Below are 25,122 nucleotides of genomic sequence, written 5' to 3'. Positions count from 1 at the left end.
AGCTCTGTGGAGAAGGACCTGGGGGTCCTGGTTGATGACAGGTTGGTCATGAGCCAGCAGTGTGCCCTGGTGGCTAAGAGAGCCAATGGGATCCTGGGGTGTATGAGGAGGAGTGTGCCCAGCAGGTCACAGGAGGGGATCCTCCCCCTCTACTCTGCCCTGGTCAGGCCCCACCTGGGGTATTGTGTCCAGTTCTGGGCTCTCTGGTATAAAAAAAGACAAGTATGTCCTGGAGAGAGTCCAGAGAAGGGCTACGAAGATAATTAAGGGCCTGGAGCATCTCCCCTATGAGGAAAGGCTGAGTGAGCTGGGACTGTTCAGCCTAGAGAAGAGAAGACTAAGGGGGGACCTTATTAATGTTTATAAATACCTTAAGTATGGGATGCAGGGGGAAATGGGCAGCCCCTTTTCAGTGGTCTGTGGGGACAGGACAGGGGGCAATGGCTGCAAGTTGGAGCATAGGAAGTTCCACACCAACATGTGGAAGAACTTTTTCACAGTGAGGGTGACAGAGCCCTGGGACAGGCTGCCCAGGGGGTGTGGAGTCTCCATCTCTGGAGAGATTCCATCCCCGTCTGGATGCCGCCCTGTGCAATATGAGCTGGGGAGCTGCTTTGGCAGGGGGGTTGGACCCGATGAGCTCTTGAGGTCCCTTCCAACCCCTGTGATTCTGTGATTCAGTTGGGTCCCCTGTGTGGTTTGGTTTATCTTATGGCGTGGGTGGGAGTTGGAAACAGAAGAAAGCACAAAGGATATAATGTGCATAGATAGCAGTTAGATTTGTGAGCATGTGGCATTTTTTGGGAATCAGTTTCTGAGTGGTGGTATTGTGTCTGGGCCTGGATCAGTTTTAAGTCGCTTGTCAATAGTGCACTTTCAGGGTGTAATATTAGTATATGCCTCTTTTTTATGTAATAAAAATATAAAATAAGCTGTATCTTTATTGCTGCGTTTGAGATATCAGCCACTTCCTGTTTCATCCTTTTTGGCATACCTAGACACTTGTCTTCCTTAGTGCTCAGTACGAGGTATGTGCAGTGGCAGTTCTGATGCCTCAGCTATCAAAGCAGACAGCCAGGTATTATGCTGAGGGCTCAGATGGCAGAGGCTGAGCTCCACGTGTGAGGGAGCAAGGACTGAGCATCTCGCAGGGAGCGAACTGCCTGCTGCACAACAAGGCCTGTTCACCCACCCACTGTCTCAGCAGCTGGGGAGATGCTGCAGTAAGCATCCTCAGCACAGAAATTAGAGGAGCTGCCCCATCTTTAAGGCTTTAAGGCCAAATTTGCACCTTGCTTGGCAGGATAAGGTGCGAAGCAGCATTTCTCAAACCCTCCTTCCTGTGGCTTTGCATAGCGTTATGTAGAGAGCTTGGGTCCCTTAACATGTAATGCACAGGAGGGAGTTGGTAAGTACGTGATAGGTATGGCCTTAATGTCAATCACTGCCTCCTGCAAATGACTGCAGATGACACTAAACCAATTGTGGCTCCTGTCTTAATCCCAAACTGGTTTCCCATTGATACTCAGTGCTTCAAATTCTGTTGTGGGTCAAATCATTCACATTTGGAAACCACTTGGAGATTTTCAGATGGAGTGGGGTGGTGATGTAATACTGATTTCACTGTAGAGATGTACTACAGGGAACAAAATTGTCTATTTTAATTGAAAATATTATTTTGGTATACCCTACAGTGATTTTCACTGTGTAAATGTTTGTCTGGAGGACTAATCAAAGAGTGTAGATTTTCAACGATCACAAACGTATCTATGATTTCATCTGTGCATGTAGAATATCTGTATTTATTTAGAGGGGAAAAAAACCCCACCCAAAACCAAACAAAAAATGTAAAAGGAGGAGCCACCCAAGATTCAGTTGTCTGGTTTGTTTTTCTAAGGCAGCTTTGAACTGTGTTTCTTAGCCCCTGGCATTTTAGATAGAATCTTCAGACACTGGATAAGAGGGAAGAAGGCAATTGTAGAGGTGGATTCTGACGATATTTTGCTAATTAGCTATTATTTCTTCCTCCAGCAAAGTTTACCAAGTGCAGAATAGGGTTGCGCAAGTTCAGGATGTTGTTTCAGAAATGGAAGTTCGACTGTATCCAAGTATTTGTGTGTCCTTCAGAAACACATTCTCCCAAACAGCTTTAGCTCCCATGTTTTGTTCAAACAGGCTTTGCAGATCAGCTCTTTATTTGGACGTGGCAGGCGGGGCTAGCAGGAAGCCTTCTTCTGGCTGGTGAAGGGAAACACTTGGGTTTTTTAATCCACACCACAGTGGAGGTTTGTCCCAGAGGGAGGGTTTACACCACTATTTCAGAATGGTTTTGGGTGCTGATATTCAACTGTGGTGTGGTAAAGTCACACAGGACAGAGGTGAGAGAGCTGATGTTAAATCATTTCAGCTGTTAAGGCTCTGCGTTATTTCTGATTCTGCTCTACTTATTAACTAATAATAATACTTTAACAGGAGAAATGTGTGGAAGTGAGTACTTTGGTCCAGGACATTGGATTTCACCCAATAACTCTTGCACCAAATTAATAAATTATGATTTAACTAGGATCATATTTTTCTAGGAGATAATCAGGTTTGATTTAAAAACTTCAAATGATTGAGAGTCGACTATATCCTAAGTATATTATGCTCATCATTAATTACTCTTGGCATTAAAAAAAATCATTTTATTCTTACCTGAAGTCATCCTGTTTCAGCTTCCAAATATTAGCTGTGTCTGTGCCGAGTCAGAAATCTTCCTGCTCAGGTACTTCCACACTGCGATCCCACCGTGTCATTGCCATCCCCACCCTAAATGGAACTGTACTTCTGTGAAGAGGCAGGTTTAGGTTTCTCTGACCTCCAAGCTCCTGTTGTGCAGACCTTTGGATTGGCAGATGCCAGGTGTGAAGGGGAGCGGTGGTGCAGGACAGAACCTTTGGGCTTGCTCACAGCCCACAGTGTGGAATGCAGAAACCAAGCGCCATTACTAATCGATGCTCTCTTTATTTCACCCAGCACATGAATTAATCAGCTCTTTTTCCCCTGGTTCTGGTGTATTTCAGAAAGATTGAGCTTGTATTACCCGAGTACTTGCATGAGTTACAGAGCAGCCAGGGGTGTAACAGCACAGGTCAATCAGCCTTGTCTCATCTCCCCATTACGTGTGATGCGGCACAGATGTAAATCACTCTCTTTTTTTCTTAGCTGTGTGTTTTTCTGTACCAAATGTTGGTTAATGAGATGGAAACATTATTTTGAACTTTCGATTTAGTCTTCTAATTTTCGAATTTGTCTGCCGCGCTGGTATCATTGGGTAAGTGGTGCTTCTGGAGGTGCCACAGATGCCCAGCCCCGATAAAATCCAGCCTATCTTGTTAATGAACACATAGACAGTTGTTCCCCATCTGCTGCCACTGTCTGAAAGGTTAGGAAGCCCTTCCTTCTTGATCACAAAGGACGTAATTATTGTCTGTAGAGGAGTCAAGTACAAAGACAGTTCATCCAGTCTGACCGCTACTACACTGCAGGCCACCAAAGATTAACAGCTGCTTCTCCTTTGATTAGGTTAGGTAATAACAGTTACTTTAGTTAATAATTGGATGGATTCCCGGGCCATGTAATTCAGGTTTAGGCTGTCATTTTTTGCTGGCATGGAGCTGAGCTGTATTATTGGAACAGAGCCTGTAATCCTATTAGTCAGTTGTCACTCAAGCCATCGGAGAGGAGAGAAGGGGAATTCAAATCCATTAAGGTGTTGTAAAGGCAGGTAAATGAGCTGGCTGCATTGGCCCAGCGCACAGGAAGCTCTCTTGGTTGGTTGTGGTAATTAAACAAAAAGGATTAATTTTCAGTTTCATGAAATGTTTAATTCATACTTAATCCAGGAAATGGTTGCATGATTGGGTTAATTTATTAGTTCTGTTTACTTTGCCACATGTGTGTGAGTGTACACATACTCTGTGCTAAAGTGACTTGATTCGTGCACTGTTCTGCTGGAATCAGTTGCTGTGTGCTCTGACAAGTTTAAAATGGTCCAAGATGAAGAACACGTACTTAACATCGCATCAGCTGCATTGGCTTTCCTCCTGTACAAACAAGACCACTGTATTTCACTGGGAGGAGTAAAGAAAACCAGAGAAGTTTTTCTTGGGTTGATTTTGAGCTCTTCACTTGCTACTCCCAAGACGTGTCTCATTGGTTTTGTGGTGGGTAAGACGCATCTAGGTGGCATCCCAAAGGGTTATGTGCCGTCTCTTCCCTCCTTTAAGAACTGCAGAGATGACAGGTAGTGATCATCTTAGCCTACATGTTTGTTTGTCCCTACTGTCTGTGTATGAGCAGTTAACTTCAGAGCTTTGAAACCCTTGCTTCAAAACCCTTTTGTAGTGGGGAATTGAATTGTTTAAACTGTCATTGAAAGTGGTTGTGGGTTTCTGATAATACGTACGAGCAAGTCCAGTTGTCACACGCTGTTTGCAGACCAGATAGATACATATTTTCCTTTGTTCAACAAACACCAATCCTGTAATATCGATTGCCTTTGCTGGGTAACCTTCCCAGAAGGGAAGAAGAACAGCTTCTCTAGCCCTTTCCTCATAGGGATTTCATAGTTACTCCCTGATGGATCTCTCATTCTTCATACTCAGGAGGTGCCTGACCCACTCTGCCCGTTGGGCGCTGCCAGGCTAAAAGCCAGAGTTAACCTGAATGGGTCTTTCATTCCAACACATCCAGTCAGCGGCCTGTGTAAATGAGAACACTTTCTGGGCAAGGCTTTAAATATGTTCTGTGCCTTGATCTACTTCTTCTTTTGAATTTCTAATATGTTTTAATATGTATTGGCTAGCATGAGGCCTTAGCACTACAGAATATTACCTGGGTTTAGATCATATTTTGAAGGATATAGGTTAATTTTAAAACAAAAATTGGATTAGATAACCTGTTCCAATATGTTTATGCTCAAAGAAAGATTTCTTTAGATGAATATATAAATATTTCAAAAGTTGACAAAATCCCCTCGAGTGGAAATTAATTCAGAAATACTCCAAACTGATTTGGTATTATTTGGCTGCTGTTCTTCGGGGGTAGAATGACCACATTTTTCAGCCTTGGGGAGATTTAATACTGTTTGTTCTTTGTGTGCAGCTCACTGCACTGAGGGCTCCTATTGCGGATCGCTCAGGGAATTGCCTGCGCGCGATTCGTTTTCTCACTGTCTCCTCCGGTACCGCGGTCACACTATTCACTCCGAAAACATCGGTAATGCAATCTTCACGTGACTTTTCTGCTTCTTTTTGGACAGGGCATGTTGTCCCTCCAGTTCCCACGACCCTCCTGCCCCAAGGCTAAGCTCTGGATCTGTGCCTGAACCTGGGGCTCCCACCTGAAGGACATACCTGGGGGCCAAGGTCATTCACAGGCACCATGTACCCGCCACTACTTAGCTATTTAACGCTGTCTTGCAGTGAACAGGTTAACAGCTCTCAGAGTTCTCCCTCTTGAAAGAATCCTTGGAGATAAATCTGTTAAATGTCAAGGCAAAAAGAGTGTATTCCTGATCCCTGAGCTGCAGGTTGTAAGCGTAGTGAACAAACACTGGGCTTGCGTGTCTTTCCTGACTTCGCTATTGACTTGTTTGTTCCTTTCATTGAAGGTTCTTCCCCTCTCCCGTGCACGTAGTTAGGGGTTTATGTCCCTGATGGTGAAGTATCAAAATGCTGATTAATTTTTATAAGCAATCCAGAGAGGAGAATAGTAGGCCATCAAGCTAAATCACACAAAACTGGGAGAAATTGCAAACTCACCTCTGCTCAGGAGAAAACTGCATTAGTAAAGGAAATTCTTTAAAATGTAAATTTGTGTTTTGCTTAATTAGACAAAAGTGAAACAGGCACTCTGAAAAAAGTCCCATTTTTATATAAATGATGCTGAAAAAAGTGATGCTTCTGATGGATGTGGCAGGGAAGCATGTAGGAAATCCAACAGCTTCAAAAGATTAATATTCTTTTAAAGTAGGTACATGAAGATCTCCTCTCAGCATGGGGGAATGTGATAGCTTCTTTTGGGGCTACGCTGGTGACTGATTTTGGGGAGTGGAAGAGTTCCTTTCTGGACACTTCGTTACTAGGTATCTATGGAGAGAAGAGGAGTTCTGGGAAAAAGTCACTGACAAGAAAAGTTTGTGTGGAAAAAAAATAAAAGGATGGGTTTGGTATTAATTAATATACAGAGTAGAGAAACAAGCCAAGTAAAATGTAACAGTGCCCAATTTCAAGAACAGAGTAACTACTGAGGGGAGAAACAAAACGAGCGCAATAAAGTGGGATATGACTCAGAGTAATGGGATGGAGTGGAGAAAGGGGCATATTTGGTCGGAATGACAGGAAAGACTTCCTCACCACGAGGGCTAATAGCTTGTGGCATAATCTCCCCTGGGAAATAAGGAAAGGGAGAAGTGGGAGGTGCCTGGCACGTTGAAAACCAGAGTAGCACTAACAAATATGCTGTAGGAAATAAAGCAGTGGTGTTTGGTAAATGTGTTTGTGTGCTGCTGCGGGCCACGCATGCAGAGGTCCTTGGGCACGTTGTCCTACCCACACTGTGTGGGTGTTCATTGCCAAGGAAAGCTCAGGCTGGGAAGAACAAAATCTCTCTTTACGCTTGGGAAATTTTCAGGTGAAGTGAAAACAGATACATCAGGAAGGGCCCGGGCTTTGTCCGGGGGTGCCGAACCGCGCTGCAGCGCTGCTTGAAGCTGGGGGGCAACTGGAGAAGGTATGAGGCCTGTGGCCGTAAGCCAAAGTGCTCAAATAATATTATCGGAGTCAGGGCAGGCATATTTCTTTGCTCTTTGGCTTTCTTGTCCTTCCAGTTTGATCAGGTTGGTGGGAAGTTATCCCCATCCTGCTGCTGGCTGGGCATGCAGATGCTGGGTTGTGTTGTACCACGTCCCCGACTGAGGGTTGCTCATGGAGGCTGGTTGGAGTTTTTCAGAGTTGGAAGGAAGGGGAAGGAAGCAAAGGAGGAATTTATGAGTGAAGCTCAAAAGTAACTCCCCGCTTAAGGCACCTTCTACGAAGCTAACTGGATGAAAATCTACTGCTAGAAGTTAGACTTACCAGTTAGCCCATAGGAAATCAGTGGCTGAGTATCTTCTTGCTTGGTGAGTTGGCATGCAGATTGCCATTCCTTTGAGGCACAGTTACTCCTTTGAAGGTAAACCTTTTGGCTGTCTAAAAAAATCTATGGGCAGTTCATATTAGTTGTGGAAAATTGTTTTAATTTGCATATCCAACTTCCCAGTTTAAACAGCATTTCTGGAGCGAGTAGCTTACACAGACTCTAGAGGTTTAAAACTGAATGGAGAGAAAGTTGCACAAGTTTTAAAAGAAAAGGAAGACGTGCTTTTGTGTTTACATATTAACACCTGATTCTCAGAGGGAAAAATGTATCTAAGTCATATCTTCTCAGTTCTTCAAAGAAAAGATGTTATGGCCAGAGACACTCAGAGGTTTGTCTGCATGCAGTCTCTGGTTTTTTTCCCTATAGTACCATAGATTCTTTATGGACTAATAATGATTGTGTTGATAGAGCATTTCCCCTTTTTTACTCACACACCAAGTGCTTGCAGTGCTGAAAAAAAAAAAATCTGTTCTTTCTTCTTAACTAGAATATTCTCATAATTGACAAAATAGAAGGAGTAAATACAAGCAGCCAATAAAGCTCCCCATAATTAGCAACTTAAATGTAGACAAGAAAAAGGTCTCCTGTGCTTTCATTTAAACAGTAGGAGATAAAAACAATTTTACTTGGAAGGAAAGAGCATAAGGAAGTCCTAAAATCCTGGACCTGCTCCAGTAAAAACTCAGCCAATTGCCAGCTGAGGGAATGATGGGAGGAAGGTATTTACATGTGCAGCTCTGCTAGGTGGAGGTTCAGAGGGGACACACAGAATAAAGAATCTCTCCCTTTATAGCCAGTAACATGGTGTAACAAACACAAAATGAGTTGGATGTGAATCTCATCCCTCCAAGCTAAAAATTGTTCTGCTGCATTTTGACTAAGCCCTGAAAGGGTAGGAAGTTGGAGCTACCAAGGGGATAAACTACACCAGTCCTCTACATGATGATTTCAAACTTGACCTCTGTAGAAACACTCACCAAAAATCCCATCCAGGTTTTTAACCTGCTGCTTCAACTCCAAGCAATTGATCTGAGAAGTCATGACATCTAACCAACTTGTTTCCTTGTGGCATCTGTCAGGCAGCCCTCCTGTCTGCCCAAGAGAATGACTAGAACAAGAGATCTGACTAGTGATGGTGTTGGGCTTTCTGCCAGACCAGTGGCTGAACTTAGGGGGTTCCTGTTCTGTGAAATATGTCAGCAGGTACCGTTGCTGTAGTGATGGAGCTCATGATTTGAAAATATCCACCTAAGCTATTTTATGCATACGATGCACAAATCCGGGGGAGAGTCTGGAGGTTGTCTCCAAAGCTGGTGAAGAAGAGGAAGTACCCATCTGTAGTCTTTAAATCCCATGAAAAGCGTATTTAAGTACAGGTACAATGATAACGGCAACAGATAAAGATTAGCTTTATTCTGAATCTCTGTAACAATATGTCTGTACAGAAAATGACTGTATTACCTTTATGGTGTTTGATATGTAGGTACAATCCTTGGAAAAAATAGCAGCTGAGTTTAAAATTCCTTCTCTAAAGAATGCTCTTCTCTGAGCACTGGAAGCAAAATGCTCTTTTGCAGAGGTGCTCAACACAATACATGCATGTATTAAAGATCTTCTACACTGACAGAACTCAGGACAGGTGTCTGTCGGGTATACCTTTGTCGTACAAAGTTCTTTAATTCCTGTTGGCTCTCTCCTGTGTTTGTGTTTCTCCAGAACACAGCAGATCAGATCGCATTTCGGGCTGCAGGAGGACTGACTGCCCTTGAAAACGTTCTTCAGGCGGTGACTTCTCCCACCAATCTGAATGCGGTTTCACGGGTTCCTTTTAAGTAAGTATGATGGCTCCTTCATTTGCTGCTTTAGAATCACTAGAACATTTATCTCACATCTGCTGCTGTGGAAGGTGAAAGACATTTCCACTTAACCTCTGTTTTTTTGGCTTGGTGATTTTATTTCTAGCTGTGCTGGATTTGAGCGGTGGCATCCCTAATTGTACAAAAAGAGAAAAAGAGAAAACTGCATTAAACAGAAGGGGGAGGTACATGTCTTTTGAAGTTAGTCTGTAAAGAGGTCTAGTGGGAGGTGAGGGAGTTTTTAAAGGGCTGTAATTCACTGGAGCCTGACTGCTTTTAAAATGAAACAGTTGTAAGATGCTGCTAGCTGAAAGGGCTCCTGCAAGCAGGTAAATCAAAATTCTTGTGGATTAGAGGAATTCAGCTTTATAGCTCATAAGAATAGAAGGGCTTAATTGTGTAAACCCTCCAAAAAAAAGACGGTGACTAAACAGAATGCCAGCAAAACCTTTTCCCACTCATCTCTAGCTGTAGTTTTAACCCAGTCATAGGCACATACGTGCTTTCAGAGGAGAGCGAGGCACGGGGTTAGCGCGAGAGGAGCCATGCCACAGGAATAGACTCTTGTGATCCATTGTCACTGTCAGTTTGTGGCTGTATTGTCATGTTGTAAGGCTTTGGATCAAAGCACCATGATGTGTGGGTTTGGATTGAAAGCTGTCTGTTAATACGTTATGGGGCAGGTGTGAAGTGCTAGGAAAGAACACCGAGAAGAACTCTTGCTTTTAATACTTACCTTGGCTCTTCAAAGAGAGTACAATTCCTTCCTTCCCACCAAGTCACGCAGAATGCATGTGCTGCCAGTCCAGCCAGCTCTGCCCATGAGCAATCCTGAACCCATCCTATGGTGAGCAGTTCAGCAGCAGCCCTTGGGCTCGTTCATTTGCAGAGGTTCTAGTTTTGGAAATTACCTGTGTGAACATGGGATAAACTTTGCAAGAGAAGTGCTGCGCTGTGTGGTCACATAAAACTTAGCTTGACTTCAGCCTTAAATTCTTAGAGGTGCATCTTCTATACATCTTTGTTGGGAAGGTCCGAGAGTACTGTTTACGTTACTGAAAATGTTTTGTTTAGGGTTTGTTAGAGAGTATGGGGAGGTATTAGTACTCAAAGGAACTTATGTCCCAGTAAATAAAGCTCTGTGTCAGCTACGTTTGTGTAACAGAAAAAAAATCCAAGGAGATTTGTCACTCTCTCCTCTGTCTGACAGTTACATCTTCTCCTACCCATTTCAGACCAGTATAACTGGTTTCTCAGATTCCTGAGCCTATTCATGACTGAATTTTAAAGGTTTAAAAATTCTTTTAATAAAATTCCCTGCATGTTCTTTAATTACCACAAGTTTTCACCTATCTGTATTTCCAAAAGAAACACCAAGGCAGAAGGGAGACAAATATAAACTGTTCTGACAGCTGAAGACCTCAGCTCCGCTACTGAGATACAGCCTGTCATTCAGCTGCACAGCAAGTTGCGCTCTCCACTTCCTAGATGTTGGAAAGTCTTGTAGCTTGGGCATTGTGCATCCAGTTGCAGGGAATTTAACACAGGATTTGCTTTCTAAAGCTCACTGCTCTTGCAGAGTTTCCCTGTGTGAGTCCAGCTTAGTCTACGGTCAGCTAGAAGTGTCACGGTGAACTTGGTGTTGCCACATGTGATGCAGAGCCCCCTCAGCTGTTGCTCCGGAGTTCTCTTTCTGGTGGAGATGGACACATTTTGGGCAGCATCTACAACTCAAGTGTTGAGAGCAGTAGTTCCTGAGGGTGGGACATTCTGTGAGCGATGTGGAACGGGCACGGACGTGGCTGCTTTAGAGAAGCCGCATTCAGGTGTACGTGTTCAGACGTCTCGCTCTAAATACAAGATGTTTCAAAAGCACAGGGTCATCATAGAACATAGCTAGTTCCTTAAATGATGGGGAAATTTGTATCCCATTTCACCTTATTTAATTTTTGAAATGTGATTAAAACTATTTTTTGTTCTGATGTGCAAATATCGTTTACAACCTGACTTGTTAAACTTTGAATCTATTGAAGGACCCATTCTCTGTCTTGAAAGACAAAGCCCTGTGGAAAGAAATTAAGACCTTTCATTAATTGCTATCCAGTCTTCCCCTAGCCAAACATTCCTCACCTAAGGACAGAACCAGACTTGAGATTGTTTGTGTGCTATAGCATTTAACCATTTGTACTCTGCTCAAACTGGGAATTTGTCTGTTGTTTTGTGAGGACGATAAGCTATTTGCAAGTAGGTGAGGAGATTACATGGGCTATTATCTACATCTCTCTTTCTCCAAAATCCTGGCAGTATGGTGCAGCTCAGAACTTTAATCCCATGTCTACAAGATAAAGCTTTATTATCAGAAGATTTAACAATATGCCTGTTGTTTTGTGCTGCTGTCCAGCTTGGCAGTCAGAGCAGCAAATGCTGTGAAAAAGGCATGACGTTTATGAGACAAGGTGATGCATTAGGTGTTGGGGCAATTTTTCTCCCCTTCAAATAAATCACTGAAAAGGAAAAGGGAAAGCAGTGGATTATAGTAGGCTTCGTTATTGATGTTAACAGACAAATCAGTGTCCAGCCACTTTATTTCTTCAAGTAGTGCTTTGTTATTTTCCTGAATTGATTCACTTCACCACAAAATAAGACACATTCAGCAGAGTTTCAAGGGGGTTCAGGGTCTTACAGTGTTTTTCTTCTACTGAAGAGCAAATGGGAGCTGCACAGCAAACCCATTCAGTGACTTAAGATCGAGACCAGAAGATGATTCTCATCCCTGGGTTGCCTTAGGTATTTGCTGTGGGCAAGTCACGTAAGCCCCATCGTGCTGTGACATGTTACTGGCCTTGAAAATTATAACAAATGAGGTTTGTAGGATCTGTTAAATTAACATTTGTGACATACTTTGAGTTCCTTAGGTGGGCAGCTTTTTAAAACAAAAGTTAGCAATTGTGTAAGGAACAAAGGAGAACTTTTGCTACAAGTTAAGACATGATTAAAGTCAGTTTGATTGTAATCAAACTTTTCTGGTCATACAATTTCTTGCATCATTTATTCAAAGCAAATTTTATCAGGGTAAAAAAAGCTAGAACCATAATTACCTTCATAAGAAGCAAAAAATAGTCCCCACATAATATCATGGGTGGCATTGATGCAAATTGCATTTTTTTTCAGTAAGAATTATTTTAGGCTGAGAACAGGTTTTATAGCTTGTGCTTTGTTATTTTTCCTTGGCATTATGAGCATATACTACTTCACCTGCGCTGTTACTGCTCATGCAGTTCTGTAGGATTGTTCACAATTTGGTTTTTAAGTACAAACTGAGCTTTCTTACTCTCTTGCAAGGTTATTCCCTCTGGAGAAAAATTCATTGCCAAATAGCAGCTGGTACGGGTGCGTAGAGATGCTCTAAAGAGAACAAGTTCTTTGCTAGTTCAACATCTGAAACATGGCACGTGGGTCCCTTCCCATGCCCTACCTTTGCTGTCTGTCTCTGAGCTGGATTTTAAGTTCTCAGAGCTCAGTAAAGCAATGTTGCCCTCCCATGAGATATGGGAAGAGGTTTTATTGTTGTAGCTCTGTGAACAGTTGGGAAACTTCTGGATTGAGCACCAGATCTCACAGTGAAGCAGTTGATAAACCAGGGACTGGGGAATTTCTGTAGAAGACTTTCAAATTCTATCTCTGTATGATTCTATATGATTCTATCTGTAAATTTGGGGGTAAATGGTTTAATTGTCACTCAATTTGCAACTGTTTACTCCTGAGTATGGGAACATTTCAGAGTGAAACTCAGATCTGGTTTTGGAATTGTCTTGAAGGAGAATTCATGCTGAGTTTTGTCATCTTTATTAATTGTGCCTAGACTTCAGCTGGAGTCCTTTTTTAAATTATTATTATTTTTTAATTGGACTCCTTAAAAAATGCAGAATATGTAGAAAACACTAATTGATTAGGAATCTTTCTAGAGTTGATGATGTAATAGGCCCCATGAGTGACGCATAAAGGCCTGTATGATCTTGACAAGTTAAAATTGGTATTTTTACCTTTAAATCAGTGTTTGCTTATTTTTTGTTTCAATCCATAGCCTTACCTTGGTGATTCTGTTTTCCAATCAGGGTGCTGTGTAGTACTCTAACTGGCTAAAAATGAGCCTTTCCCTGCTGAATAAGCACAGCCTAAATTTGATAATGTTTCAGTTTACATCATTTCAGTGCCAATTTGAACTTTTGGGTTATTTTCTTCAATGTTAATCACTGTATATTAATTTCCAATCCTCAGAAGTTAACAATAATGTGAAAAAGCTTTACATTTGAATTGTTATGTGTTTATGGTGCCCTGATATTTGTAAAGCAGAAGCTGTGAGTATGTATCCAGTACATACCCAGGTGCACTGGGGTGGGTTAGTTTTGTTGCTGCCTCAGTATTTAGAATAAAAGTTCCAGTTTGTCAACTTGCTTATATCAGGCAAGATGAGGAAAGCGAGGATGTGCTAGCATAAAAGAAAACCACGTCTCTACGTGTAAACTGTTGAGGTCTAACTTGAAGATGTTGATGAAAACGAACCCTCTTTCCAATGTCTTTGTACTCGTGTAAAACAAACAGAACCTCCCGATGCATGGTTTTGCCTAGTCTAAAGACAGCTTTCTTTTTTTGGACCAAAGTTTGTGTACCACAATGAGTGTTTTTATAATTGGATTTACTCTAGAGGAAAGCCTTGCATCAGAGGCAGACTTATGTGTGGTTTGAGTACACATGCTGCCTAACGGGGCTTTAAAGCTGATTTGCGGGTGTGATACAAAGTTTAGCACAGCCTCGGTAAGCGATAAACAGCTGCTTTACGTGAGGCTCCTGCCTCCCTGTTTCAGGGGAGTTTGAGATCTCCTGAGAGGACAGTTTGGGGATGTAGGGCAGTTGGAGCTTCCCACCAGTGAAGAAGCAGTAAGGAACGTCTCGAGTTTTTCACTGCACCGCAGAGAGTTTAACCGGTGCTTAAATAAAGTTCTGGCTTGACATTCGCAGCGCTGCGCTTGTCTCAGGGGCCTTGTGCAGAAATGGTGACAGTTGACAGCTGTTGTTCCCTTAATAAGATTAAAGTAAAGAAATTAGTTGTGCTGTCTTTAATCTGCCATTTAACACTGCGAACCACCTGGGGACGGCTTCTGTGCCGACACTTCCAGTTCTGAATTAAAAAAACCCCAAGCAAACCCTGTGGAACTGAACCGGGGTTCAGCGCCCGCCGTGATTAGAATGTATTTAGACGAACCGCAGTTAGCAAGCTGATGTTATCAATTAAAGGGACCCTCTTTATTGTTGTGAAAAATTAATTGGACATCCATTTGCTTACGCCACCTTTTCAAATGCATTATCAGAGCCTCTGAAAACGCACGTACTTTTTCTGACATGGGATTCAGCTGGGAAATAAAAAAGCACGATGTGCTGCTGCGGTAGCGGAATTTGTTCTGTATACAAAGCGGGAAGCTTGTGTGTTCCCAAATGTAAAATAAATGCTCCTCTTGGGAATTGGGAGTCCCATACATCAAACCACGTTATTGCAGTGGATTAACTGACTCGCCTCAGAAGCTCTGAAATGCCGTCAAAATTATGAGTTACCCCACCAAATTCGTATTTGACACTGTGGGTGAGTTACAGTGATTCTATTTCAATGAAATGAATTTTTATTTTGGAAGAGCTGGTAAAATGACAGATGCTGATTGAAAGAAAGCATCTTCCCAGCTGCAAACAGTAACTACCAGTATAGTTTCCGACCTCTCTCCCTGTAAACACGCTTACACAGGGGAGTAATCTTCCCTGAAAAGTAAAAGTAGGTGCCTAATGAAATTTTTTCCAGCGTTACTGAGGAAAGTGAAATAAATATCTTTATGGAGTCTGGATGGGGAAAGAGAATCCTGTTGCAAGGCAGGATTTTAAAAATGTATGTGAAGCATGCTACTTGGATTTTGTGTAGGTGTTCTCCTTGTCGGGTAACAACTAGGTGAAGTAGGAGAAAATCAAACTGCCTTTCACCAATAAATAATGATTTAATATTGTTTTTGTATCCCCTGATCTGCAGATTGAAACTGATATAACTAGGCAGTAAAATTAATTACCAGTACAGTAAAATTAATATAACTGGTAATGTGGTGGTGCTCAGATTATTAACAAAGAGAAGGTAGAAATGTGCTTTATGACTTTACAGGTCAGGGTAACACTTCTTATTTAAAGCCAATATAATTTCTCCCACTGAAGAAAAGACAATCCAGAAATACAAGTGGAAAATATTTTGCTTTACTATATAGGTTTTTTGGTCTCTGAACATTTCCAGCTTTTCTTGGCTTGAGAAAGCCAGTGTGCGTACTGAAGGTGTTTCCATTTCAGCTCCGGGGAGCCATGCGAGGTGATCGGCTGCCAAGCACTGGACACAGCAGTCAGTAGAGCAGCCTTCGTGTAAATAACGTTGTCGATTCAGGAAGATATTTTAGGAGAAAAATAAAGCATGAAACTCAGCTCTCTATGGTCATGTTGAATTAGTCTGCAGTTTGTTAGGTCAAATACCTGCTTTGATTCCTGTGTGCTACCCTGTTTGTTGCAGTCCCACTTGGGTAGGACGTTTTGGCAGTGCTCTCAATTTATTTTCTTCTGCTGAGCTTATTTGAACTCGGTCACGTTATTTCACATGTTATAAAGCCCCCAGCGAAGCAGAAGTTCTTCTTTTGGTTTACTTGAGACACACGATTTGAATTTCCTGGCCTTCTGCATTTGTTATTGTCTGTCTCGATGATGTGCTTGTGTTGTGTGTCGGCGTGTATGTTTGTGCGGTGACAGCAACAGCTTTTGTAGCAAGCAGAGCTCAGGAAGCGAGTTGTGTGTTTATTCGGCGCTATCCGTCATCAGATGTATCTTCTCTGTGAGTATATTCTATAGGACTGGTCCTGGCTTCCCTGCAAACCCTGGCTTGAGAACTGCACTTCCATTGCAGCGGATGGAAAGTACCACATGGCATGCAAGGAGTAACTGGGCTGGTTTTGTACATCTGGAGCTCTCTGCGACTTGTCCTGTTTGGGACTTTTTCCCTTCTTACCGTTGCGAACCTTTTCCCACCAGCCGTGGGTATAGGCCACCAGATTGTAGCTACCCACAAACTCATAAAGACTCTGTGCAGTCGTGGCTCCCAGGGTGTCAGTAGCTGTTCCGGACAGGAATCCCACCTGCTCAGTTTTGCTTGCTCAGTACAAATTACTCAATCCTTTCCCATTCCTTCATTAGTTCTCAGGCTCTGGGCGATAGCCTCTCTCCAAAGCTGACCCCGTATGCTGTGCATTATTGTGAATTACTGTGAATTACTTCATACAAGTTTTTTTTCTTGAAGGTTGTGCTAGGAAAGGGATTTATAGCCAAATTACTTACATGATATTACTGTAAGCCACAAGAAAAAGAATGTTGCATACCCAAAATATGAAATGAGCTGCTAATTGGTGTAAGTTTTGTTGTGCCGTTCTAGTACACCCATCATTCGTATTGGGTTGTTGCCAAGAACACCTTTACTGAGAATGCATCTGTGTGCATCTCTGTGCTTAGGGGAATGACCTTTGATGTCACAACGAAAGCTTGGGCTTTTTAGGATTGTTATTATTAATGTTGAATTAATGTTGCATGTTATTCAGATGTAAAGCGAGTTTTGAATGCGGAGGAGTCCAGCAGCCATACAGTTTGTGACTTGTGATAGGCTTGGCTTTACTCTTTTGAAGTTATGCAGTATTTACTTAGCCTCATGGAAATTTTTAGCTCTATTTGGAATCCCAAGTTTAAGAAAACAAATTGTGAATTGCTGCAGGGTTGTTTTGTGAAGTGTGTGTGTATTTGCTTTTAATTCAGAGAAGAAAAAAGTAACACTTTTTTTTTCCCCCCATCTGATTTTTTAGGTCACTGTGCAGCACAGTAAATGCTTACAGCCTCACCTGCAGTAACTGCACAGAGAACTGCACCTACGTTCTCTTTAGTAATAAGATCACTTTTCTCATGGACCTGTTGATACACCAGTTTATGGTACGTAAAGCACCTGTTTTAACTCAGAGATGTTTTTGTGTGCTTCACAAACATATTGGAGTGTTTGGAGTATGAGAACATGAGGAGATACGCGAGAATAAAGTCTCAAAAGAATCAGATTCTTTTGTTGCACAAGTTTGGTGTCTGTGTCTACTAATCAAACTCTGTCTACTAATTCACTGATTTGGTGACTGTGTCTTCTAATCCAATGGATATTCCTGCTTCTGATAATAAAAGCTGCCAAAGCATGTCTGCTAGGAAGACTGGTGAGTGGACAGTGTTTTCTCTTTAACATTTTCTGCAGATTGCTTCTTTTCTTCCCTCTACAGTAACATTTAAAGTATAGACTATTAGGAGTTGTCAATGTGTATTTAATTCTTCTGTGTTTCAGTCAGGTGAGTACGTTGCAGTAGTTTGATTTCCTGAAGTGCTTGAAGGGCAGGACTCTTTAACTGTGAAAGTTTTAATTTTCCAATGTTTCATTTAATTTGAAACGTCATTAAATATTTTATTTGAAAACTCATTTTTAATTCATAGTGACCTGCTCATCATAAGATATTTAGTCTTGGTTTTCCACTTATAAATCGTGCGTATGTATTTTCATGAGCCAAGCAGTTTGTTAATTGAAAAGTTATGTACATACTTTGAATAATTTAAATGACGCTGTTGGAATCAACAAGCCATAGGGCTGTTGATGAGCACTTTTAAAAGCTAGTCCGAAGGTCCTTGCCACAAAGAAAACCCGAATGCACCCCCTGCATTCTCCTCTAAGTAGCTGCCAGCTGATTGTTCTTTACCACATCTTTCCAAGAGGATTCCAGGTATGCTCGGTGAGAGGTGCGTGTGTTGTGCTGAGCCGTGCACAGCACTGCTGCTGCTCTGCAGAGCTCTGGGGGTAATTACACAAGAGCTGAAATCCTTCGTCACTTTACAAGTGACAGGATTCATTGCGATGCCAGGCACCTTCCCTTCTCGCTGTAGCCCCCTGCAACCAGCCTGTGCTTTTCTGAAGAAACACAGAGGGTATTTCTTAAGAAACGTTGGCCACCTAGAGATCAGAGATACTACACGAGAAAAATTTACAACACATGGAGCTGCTTGCAGTCTGCTGCCAAATACTAGCCTGGAATTGCAGCAAAACTGTAATTAAAGCTTAATAGTTCCCATGATCCACACTGGGCTTTTCTTTCCTACGCATAAAGTCTCTTATGTTCTGTTCAGGCAGAGTTGGCCCTTAAACTAGGATATCTTCGTCGTTCTATGCACTACGTGTTTTAAGTCCAAAGAAATAAATACAGTGCTGCTTTTCTTACCCTGATTTTTCACTCTTGAAAATGTAATAAATCAGATCAAGTTTGAATTTTTCTTTTTTTACAAAAAAGAAAGGGACAAATGGGGAAAGGGACATGTCACTTTTGTTGGGTTTGTTTGGGTTTTTTTAATTGAATTGAGCTCTGAATACCAAAATACTAAAAGACAGCCTTCCAAAGAGAGGTATTCTGCAGTATTCCTAGCTTGGGGAGCTGTGTGATGCCGCCTTTTCCGGTGTCGTGCCTATTCCTGATTCCTTTTGGAAAATAAACCCCAAGTAACGCCAGAAGTAATAAATGAGAATGTGTATTTGCAAGGCTTTAACAAATTGTTAACCAAGTATGCCAATATTTGCTGAATATAGAAAGAATCCAGTTTTGAGTAACCTTTGAGTGTGTTAACTACAGCAAGTAAGAACTTCCAACCAATTCAGTGCGGGTTTAGTTTTGGTGGGAGTCATCAAAATCGAGTGCAATGTCTGACTTTTCCTAAAAGTCAGAGCTGTACATTTTAAAGATAAAGTTTAAAATGATGCCTTCTCACATAGTATTCGTTTGTCTTCACACAAAGGAATATTCTCAAGATGTTACTTGAGGAATTATAAAAGTATTTTTGGGTTTTCTCCAGTGAAAGCTTGGGTACTGGTGGGAAATGGTGACATCCAGCCTGCCCAAGCTTATTAAGTGTCCTGTTGAGACCTTCCCTTATCTCATACCTAAACAGACTTGTAGGAAACCTTCTGTAGACTTTACATAGCGTTTTACCTTGCTTGGCCTCCTTAGCTCAGGTAATGCCAAGTCAGTGTCTGTTGAGGTCAGCAGGAGTGTGTTGCCTGATCTCAGTGGTTAACGGAGCAAACCTGGCCACCCATGCTCATACAAGTCTTGTGCTCGAGTCGTAACTTCATTTATCTTCAGACTGCTATCTTGGCTCTTCGTCGACTGCTGTCCCCAGAAGAGAGCTGCAAAACAAGGAGAACTTCTCAAATTGTTTCTTTTGGAAGGTGATACACGGAGAAACCCAAATAATTAGGTGGAGCTGGAAGGCACGTAAGGATAGGTTTTTATTTGGGTGAGTTTTTTTCCCTCACCAAGTGACTGCAGTCCTGTACTTTTCCATAGAGATACCTGAAAAAGCCATATATATGTGTATATATATAAAAACCATACTTTATCCATAAATATTATAAATATCTGTATGTTTAATAAACAGATTGGGGCTTTGGGGATAGCTGTCCTTTTACGATCTCGCGATAAGAAAAGCACAACAGTTTGTTTTCTAACTATGTGTGCTCAGATAGACCAAAGGGAAATTTGAAGAAGCTTTTAAGAGTAACAAGCTGGACAAGACCACCTTGTCCAGTAAAAATTTCTAGAAAATTGTGTTCATTCTGATCTTTCCCATCATGGCATCTCTGCTTTTACCAGATAAACCATAATGCAACTCGGTATTCATGAAGAATTAGAAATTGAGACATTTTTTGGTTACTTTTTTTATTCACTGGCTGGGCATCGGTTGCTTGGTAGCATCTGGTGTCCTTGCATCACTTGTCTTTCTGGAGTTAGAGCCACAACGGATTGCTGCGCGTTTTGATTCATTGTGTTTCTTAGGCAATCGTTAAATGCATAACATTTAAAGGTTCTAAATGAAACATCATTAGTTAACGTAAAAATGTGTGAAATGAACTTTTGCAGTTTGAGTAGAGATGAAACAGATGTAGAGATCAAAAGTGACTTGCTCATTACTACTTACTTCTCCAAAATACGGTGCTTAAGCCTGGTCTGCACTGCAGCTAAATGGGCTATGAAGTACAATCTCATGGAGTGGGCTTAAGTTAATCTGGCTATCTAGTCACAGTGAAGGAATTCTTCTCTACCCTTTCTTCTCTGGAACGTGCTGACATCTAGGTTGGGTGCTTCAAAACAAAGCCCCTAGTTTCTTAACCATTGGTGGCCAGCTTTTTAATCTTCTGGACCACAAGTAATGCGGCCTCACGTTTGCACTGATGACAAGAAGAATTGTAAAATCATAGAATCACAGAATGTGTGTGGTTTGAAGGCACCTGTAGAGGTCATCTAGTCTGACCCCCTGCAGTAAGCAGAGACATCTTCATTAGATCAGGTCGCTCAGAGCCCCTTCAAGCCTGACCTTGAATGTCTTCAGGGATGAGGCCTCCATTACCTCTCTGGGCAAACTGTTCCAGTGATCAACCACCCTAATACTGAAGAACTTTATCCTAATGTCCAACCTAAATCTCCCCTTTTCAAGTTTAAAAACCATCACTCCTCGTCCTATCGCTCCATGCCCTCATGAACAGTTCTTCCCCAGCTTTCTTACAGGCACCTTTCAGGGATTGGAATTCAGGGCCCATACGTGCTTCTTGGCCAGTTTGGAATGCATTCAGCCTCCTTAGTGTTTGGCTGTTGGGTGCTGACAGCGGTCTGAGCCCTAATAATGAGATGGTGGGGAGTTTCTGCCTGCCAGGCTAAACCCCTTGATCTCCCTCTGGTTTGGGTTCTAGTCAGAGACCTGAGGACCAGTGCCGAGGAGTATCAAGGCTGGATAAAAAGTACCTAGGTTAGATATGAGCTCTGTTGTAAGGCAGTTCAGTCGTTGTTGGCAGTGTGAAAACACACTAAAACTTCATGTCTTTGTCTTCCTTTTTAATCATGCTACTTAAAGGGCCAAAACCATTTTGGCTATTTGCTTCAGCAGGAAGTCAGTGTGTTAATCCCATAGTAAATCTTGAAAATAGGGCTGGGCTAGGAGAAATAATGACATTTTAAAGTATTTAGGCGTAGGGAATTTAAAATGTGGAGCCTTTATCCATGCTGTCTTAAACTCATAGACATGCTGGGCAATTTCCATGCCTTTAGTTTGTTAGTTATTACACTCAGATTGACTACAAAATCTGACATCGCGGAGTTGCTACTTTGGCAGTGTATGTTCTCCAGAGAGGTTTTGAGGCAAGCCCAATGACTTAGATGCACAGAAAGCACAAAATCACACTCTTAATGAGAGAAGAATACAGCACGCCTGATCAGATGACCAGAAATTTGGTGCTTCAAAAGCTTTGGAGACTTTCCCTTTAGGTTTAGCAGCTCTGCGTTTAAAATTCTTCCTGGCTGCGGAGGACTCGGCTTCTTCTGAGACAGGTAAAAGCAGAAATGAGTGTTCAGTGACAGAGCTCTACGTTGCTAACTGGAAACTGGGGACTTTTGTTGTTGCTAGCACAAAAAATACGCTCTGATACGCAGAGGTACTTTTGGTGGCGTGAGTCAGAGCGCAGGACCATTCTCAGCTATATTAAATGTGTGCCTAAGTGCTTTACTGGATTGGGGCCATATTGTTTGGCATCTTGCAGGATTAAGTCCTAGATGCTGGGCAAGAGCTGAGGAGCTTATGGCAGCTCTGCACAAGCAAGGGAATCCCTACGTCCAGGGAATTCTCTGCTGAACAGAGAGTACAGGGGCTGAGAACCTAGTCGTTGGAGCATTCTGCCTCAAGAACTGATTTACTGAAAGTAGGAGTCTTGATTAAGCCCAGCATAGTGAGTCATCATAAGCAGTGAAGTAGCGTTGAGGTGTTGGATGTGTCAGGTAGCGGAACTGTAGTTACATTGTTCCTGATTTTTTCGGTTGTGATTTTAAAATGTTTTATACCAATCACTTGACAAGTCAGTTGAAGCATGTCATCGTACCTCTAAACTTGTGTCAGTTAAACTGTTAAACCCATTAAACCCCAGAAATAAGAACATGGAATGTTTTAACATTTACTCATCCCAAACCCCCATTCAGCAAGCCCCGTTTTTTCTGAATCTCAATAACTCCTTGTGTAATCAACACAAAGAACCCAGAGTCTGAAAGCTTTCATAATTACACTATTAAATCTTAAGATTTCCTACCCTCTTGCTTGATATAATAATCAACAAGCGAAGTAATACATCACTTTTGCAAGCACCCCAATTAATTTTGACCATAAATCTTTATGCGTTTTCACACCATCCCATTAATTACTTCTTCAGTAAAAGAGCTGATCTTTCGTCACTTGTTTGAGTCCGTATGAAGGGAAAATATCCAAGGGAAAAATATCAAAGGGAGGAATTAAGTTCAAATTGACCTGTTTTCTATGAAGCAGCGTTTCCTTCTGTCTCCTCTTTGACATGCTTGGTATAAACCCCACATTTGTTCCCACTTTCACATGCTTCCCTCAACAATCAAATGTGAAAAATCAGTAGTGCAGTAAATGATTGAATTAAGGGTGCCAGATCTATTTATTTTACAAATTAGGAAGAAAGGTTTTCTACTAAAACATGAACTTGTGTAGCTATGGGCAGAATACTTAGAAAATGTAGTTCTCGGGCATATGTTTAACTAGAAGACAAAAATAGATGTTACCTGTTTATAGTACCGTTCGTTACAGCAAATGGATCTTCTGCAAGCTTTTATTAAAGCCTTTAAGAATTAATTTCTATATAAATTTTTATCTTCAGTGAAGAAGCCGTGAGTAGCATTTGTTAGGAATTTTTAAACCTTGGGTGTTCCTTGTATGAAGTTGCCACATTTAAATTGATTTATACATTGCAAACCTTAATCCATCTGTTTCACTAGGCAATTAGCATCATTAGTCATGAATTATTTTAGTCAACAGAAGTTACTGGAGCAACATAATATTATTTTTCCAATTGAACTGGAACAAGCAGCTAAAGACTTCTCACTTGCTGGCTTGGCTCAGCACCAGAAACAGACTATTACAATGAGTTTTAAGTACCAGCACGGGGCTCCGAGCTAATGAATAATAAAGAAATGCGCATGTTGTTCTTTGTCACCAAGTGTTACCAAATCCCTCCTGATACCTATACAGGGAGGAATGATTTTCTGTGACCCAGCTTGCATATACCAAGCGTGACTGATTTTAACCAGGGCTGAAAATAACATTTCAGCCAATATTGGTCGTTAATTACGGTGTTGAAAGCCTGAAGCTGTCTCATAGAAGAGTCTCCGCAGAGGTCTTGTCGGTACACGGAGTGCAGCAGTGTCAGGCTCAGTGGTGGGATGTACCTGGGAGCCCCGTGTCTCAGCTGAGGCATCAGCACTGCCGTTACCCAGCCCCTAAAACTGCAGGACTTCATGTGCTTCACTTGCTGTTTGATGGTGGTAGGGCAGAATTTCAGCTGCTTCCAACTGTCTGGGACTGTGAAAATGAAACAATAAAATGGAAGCTGTATCCCTTCAGTGAGGGTTTCCTTCCAAAGCCATATCCTACACGTAGATCTGTTTGTAGAGTTGCATGGTGTGCACCTGACCGTTGCTGACTTTTTAGGAGTGTTTAATGATCGAGCAAAGATGGGATTGTGTTCTTCTGGGGTCTGTTCAGAGACAACGGACGTGAGTGACCAGCGATGACATCTGATGGACATCCACAGTGGTCATCAGGTGATGCTATACATTGAGATGTTCAGGCCTTGTTTGTGTGACACAGTTTTCCTGCTGTCTGGAGCAGGCACAATGCGAAGCTTTCCACAGAAGTGCTTGGACTTGCTCTATGCCCGAGTTGACAATTGTGTGTGAATGGCATTTCCCATTGCTTCCTAAACAATCACTCTATTACTGTTAGTACGTAACTTTTAACTAAATTACTACTGTCATCCTTTATGACCGGTGTGTCAGGTTGTGCCATAGAATTCATCCAATTCTTTGTCTTCTCAGTTAGTTCCTCAGGCTTTTTTTTCCTGAGGATTCTCATCAGATACAGTCAGGATTCAGGCTCCCTTCCTGATGCAGAAATCTCTACATAACTAGCTTTTGTGTTTTCAGAAATCAGGACTCTCTTTGGGTTTGTAGAATTTTGAAGATTTGGCAGTTCTCTCTCTTTTTGGGAAAAAAAGAAAAAAATAAAGGATGGATAAAGCAATGTGAGTCAAAGATTTGGAGCCTTGCCTTAAGGGTCTTACTTCCTTTGAGGAGTCCGTAGCTCTGAAATACTTAGCTACTTTGGGTTAGCTTTACTAGTAAGCTGCTCACCACAGAGGTTCAGATACTTCCTGGGAAAACAGAATTCTCTGTCAGGCTTTGTCAGCTCTGGAGGGGAACCACAGTAACTCATCTATCTGGACTCATCGCTGACTCATGCAGCTGCATGTTCCCCTCTGTGTGTGCCTCACCAATAGAACTTGTTCTGAGATCAGTTATGCAGCAGCACAATCACCAAATGCCTCCTTGTAGATTGGAAAGAAACCTGTGTTCCCCAGAGTCCTTTGCTACTGGATGGGACATCCCCTGTGCCCTTCCAGTGAGCTGGCTGTACCTGCTGCTCCCATACTTCAGCGTGCTCTTACCCAAGGGCAAACTAGCGCTGCTCCAGAGAGCTTTCTTTTACTTCAGGATAATGTTTTTGTAATGGTTTGGGGTTTTGCTGCGGAGGAGAACGTCCATCAGAGGTTAGATCTCATTGCAGAGATTGTTCCTATGGGCTGTAAAGCCTTTCTGTGCTCTGGTGGGGCTTCCTTGGGTTCTTGTGCACTAAACTCACTTCTGACTCAGTGGATTCTGTTTGAGCTTGTATTATCAGTGTAAAGGATATAGAGCTGTTCTTGGACCTGAAATGCTTTGATGTCCATCAGCACTGCTAGAATGTGTTACTTTATTGTTATCATGATTATTTTTGGTGTACTCACGTGCAACTTTCTAAGTGTTTCTCTACTAACTTTGATTCTTTTTGCTAATTCTCA

At 42.0% G+C, this 25,122-nt stretch overlaps 1 protein-coding gene across 1 annotated transcript in view; it reads left to right on the top strand.

The window, feature by feature from the left end:
• Nucleotides 1-25,122, top strand: part of SCAPER (S-phase cyclin A associated protein in the ER) — a 150,729-nt gene that overhangs the window by 89,621 nt on the left and 35,986 nt on the right. The window contains exons 24-25 of the mRNA XM_084268038.1: nt 8,899-9,014; nt 16,958-17,081. Of these exons, the coding sequence (XP_084124164.1) occupies nt 8,899-9,014; nt 16,958-17,081 (240 nt within the window). The remainder of the gene's footprint in view (nt 1-8,898; nt 9,015-16,957; nt 17,082-25,122) is intronic.

The sequence above is a fragment of the Gallinula chloropus genome (assembly GCF_964237585.1).
Source record: "Gallinula chloropus genome assembly, chromosome: 9".
In the NCBI taxonomy this organism is placed as follows: domain Eukaryota; kingdom Metazoa; phylum Chordata; class Aves; order Gruiformes; family Rallidae; genus Gallinula; species Gallinula chloropus.
Note: the sequence above shows the minus strand (reverse complement) of the source record. Positions and strands in the feature narration are given on the sequence as shown.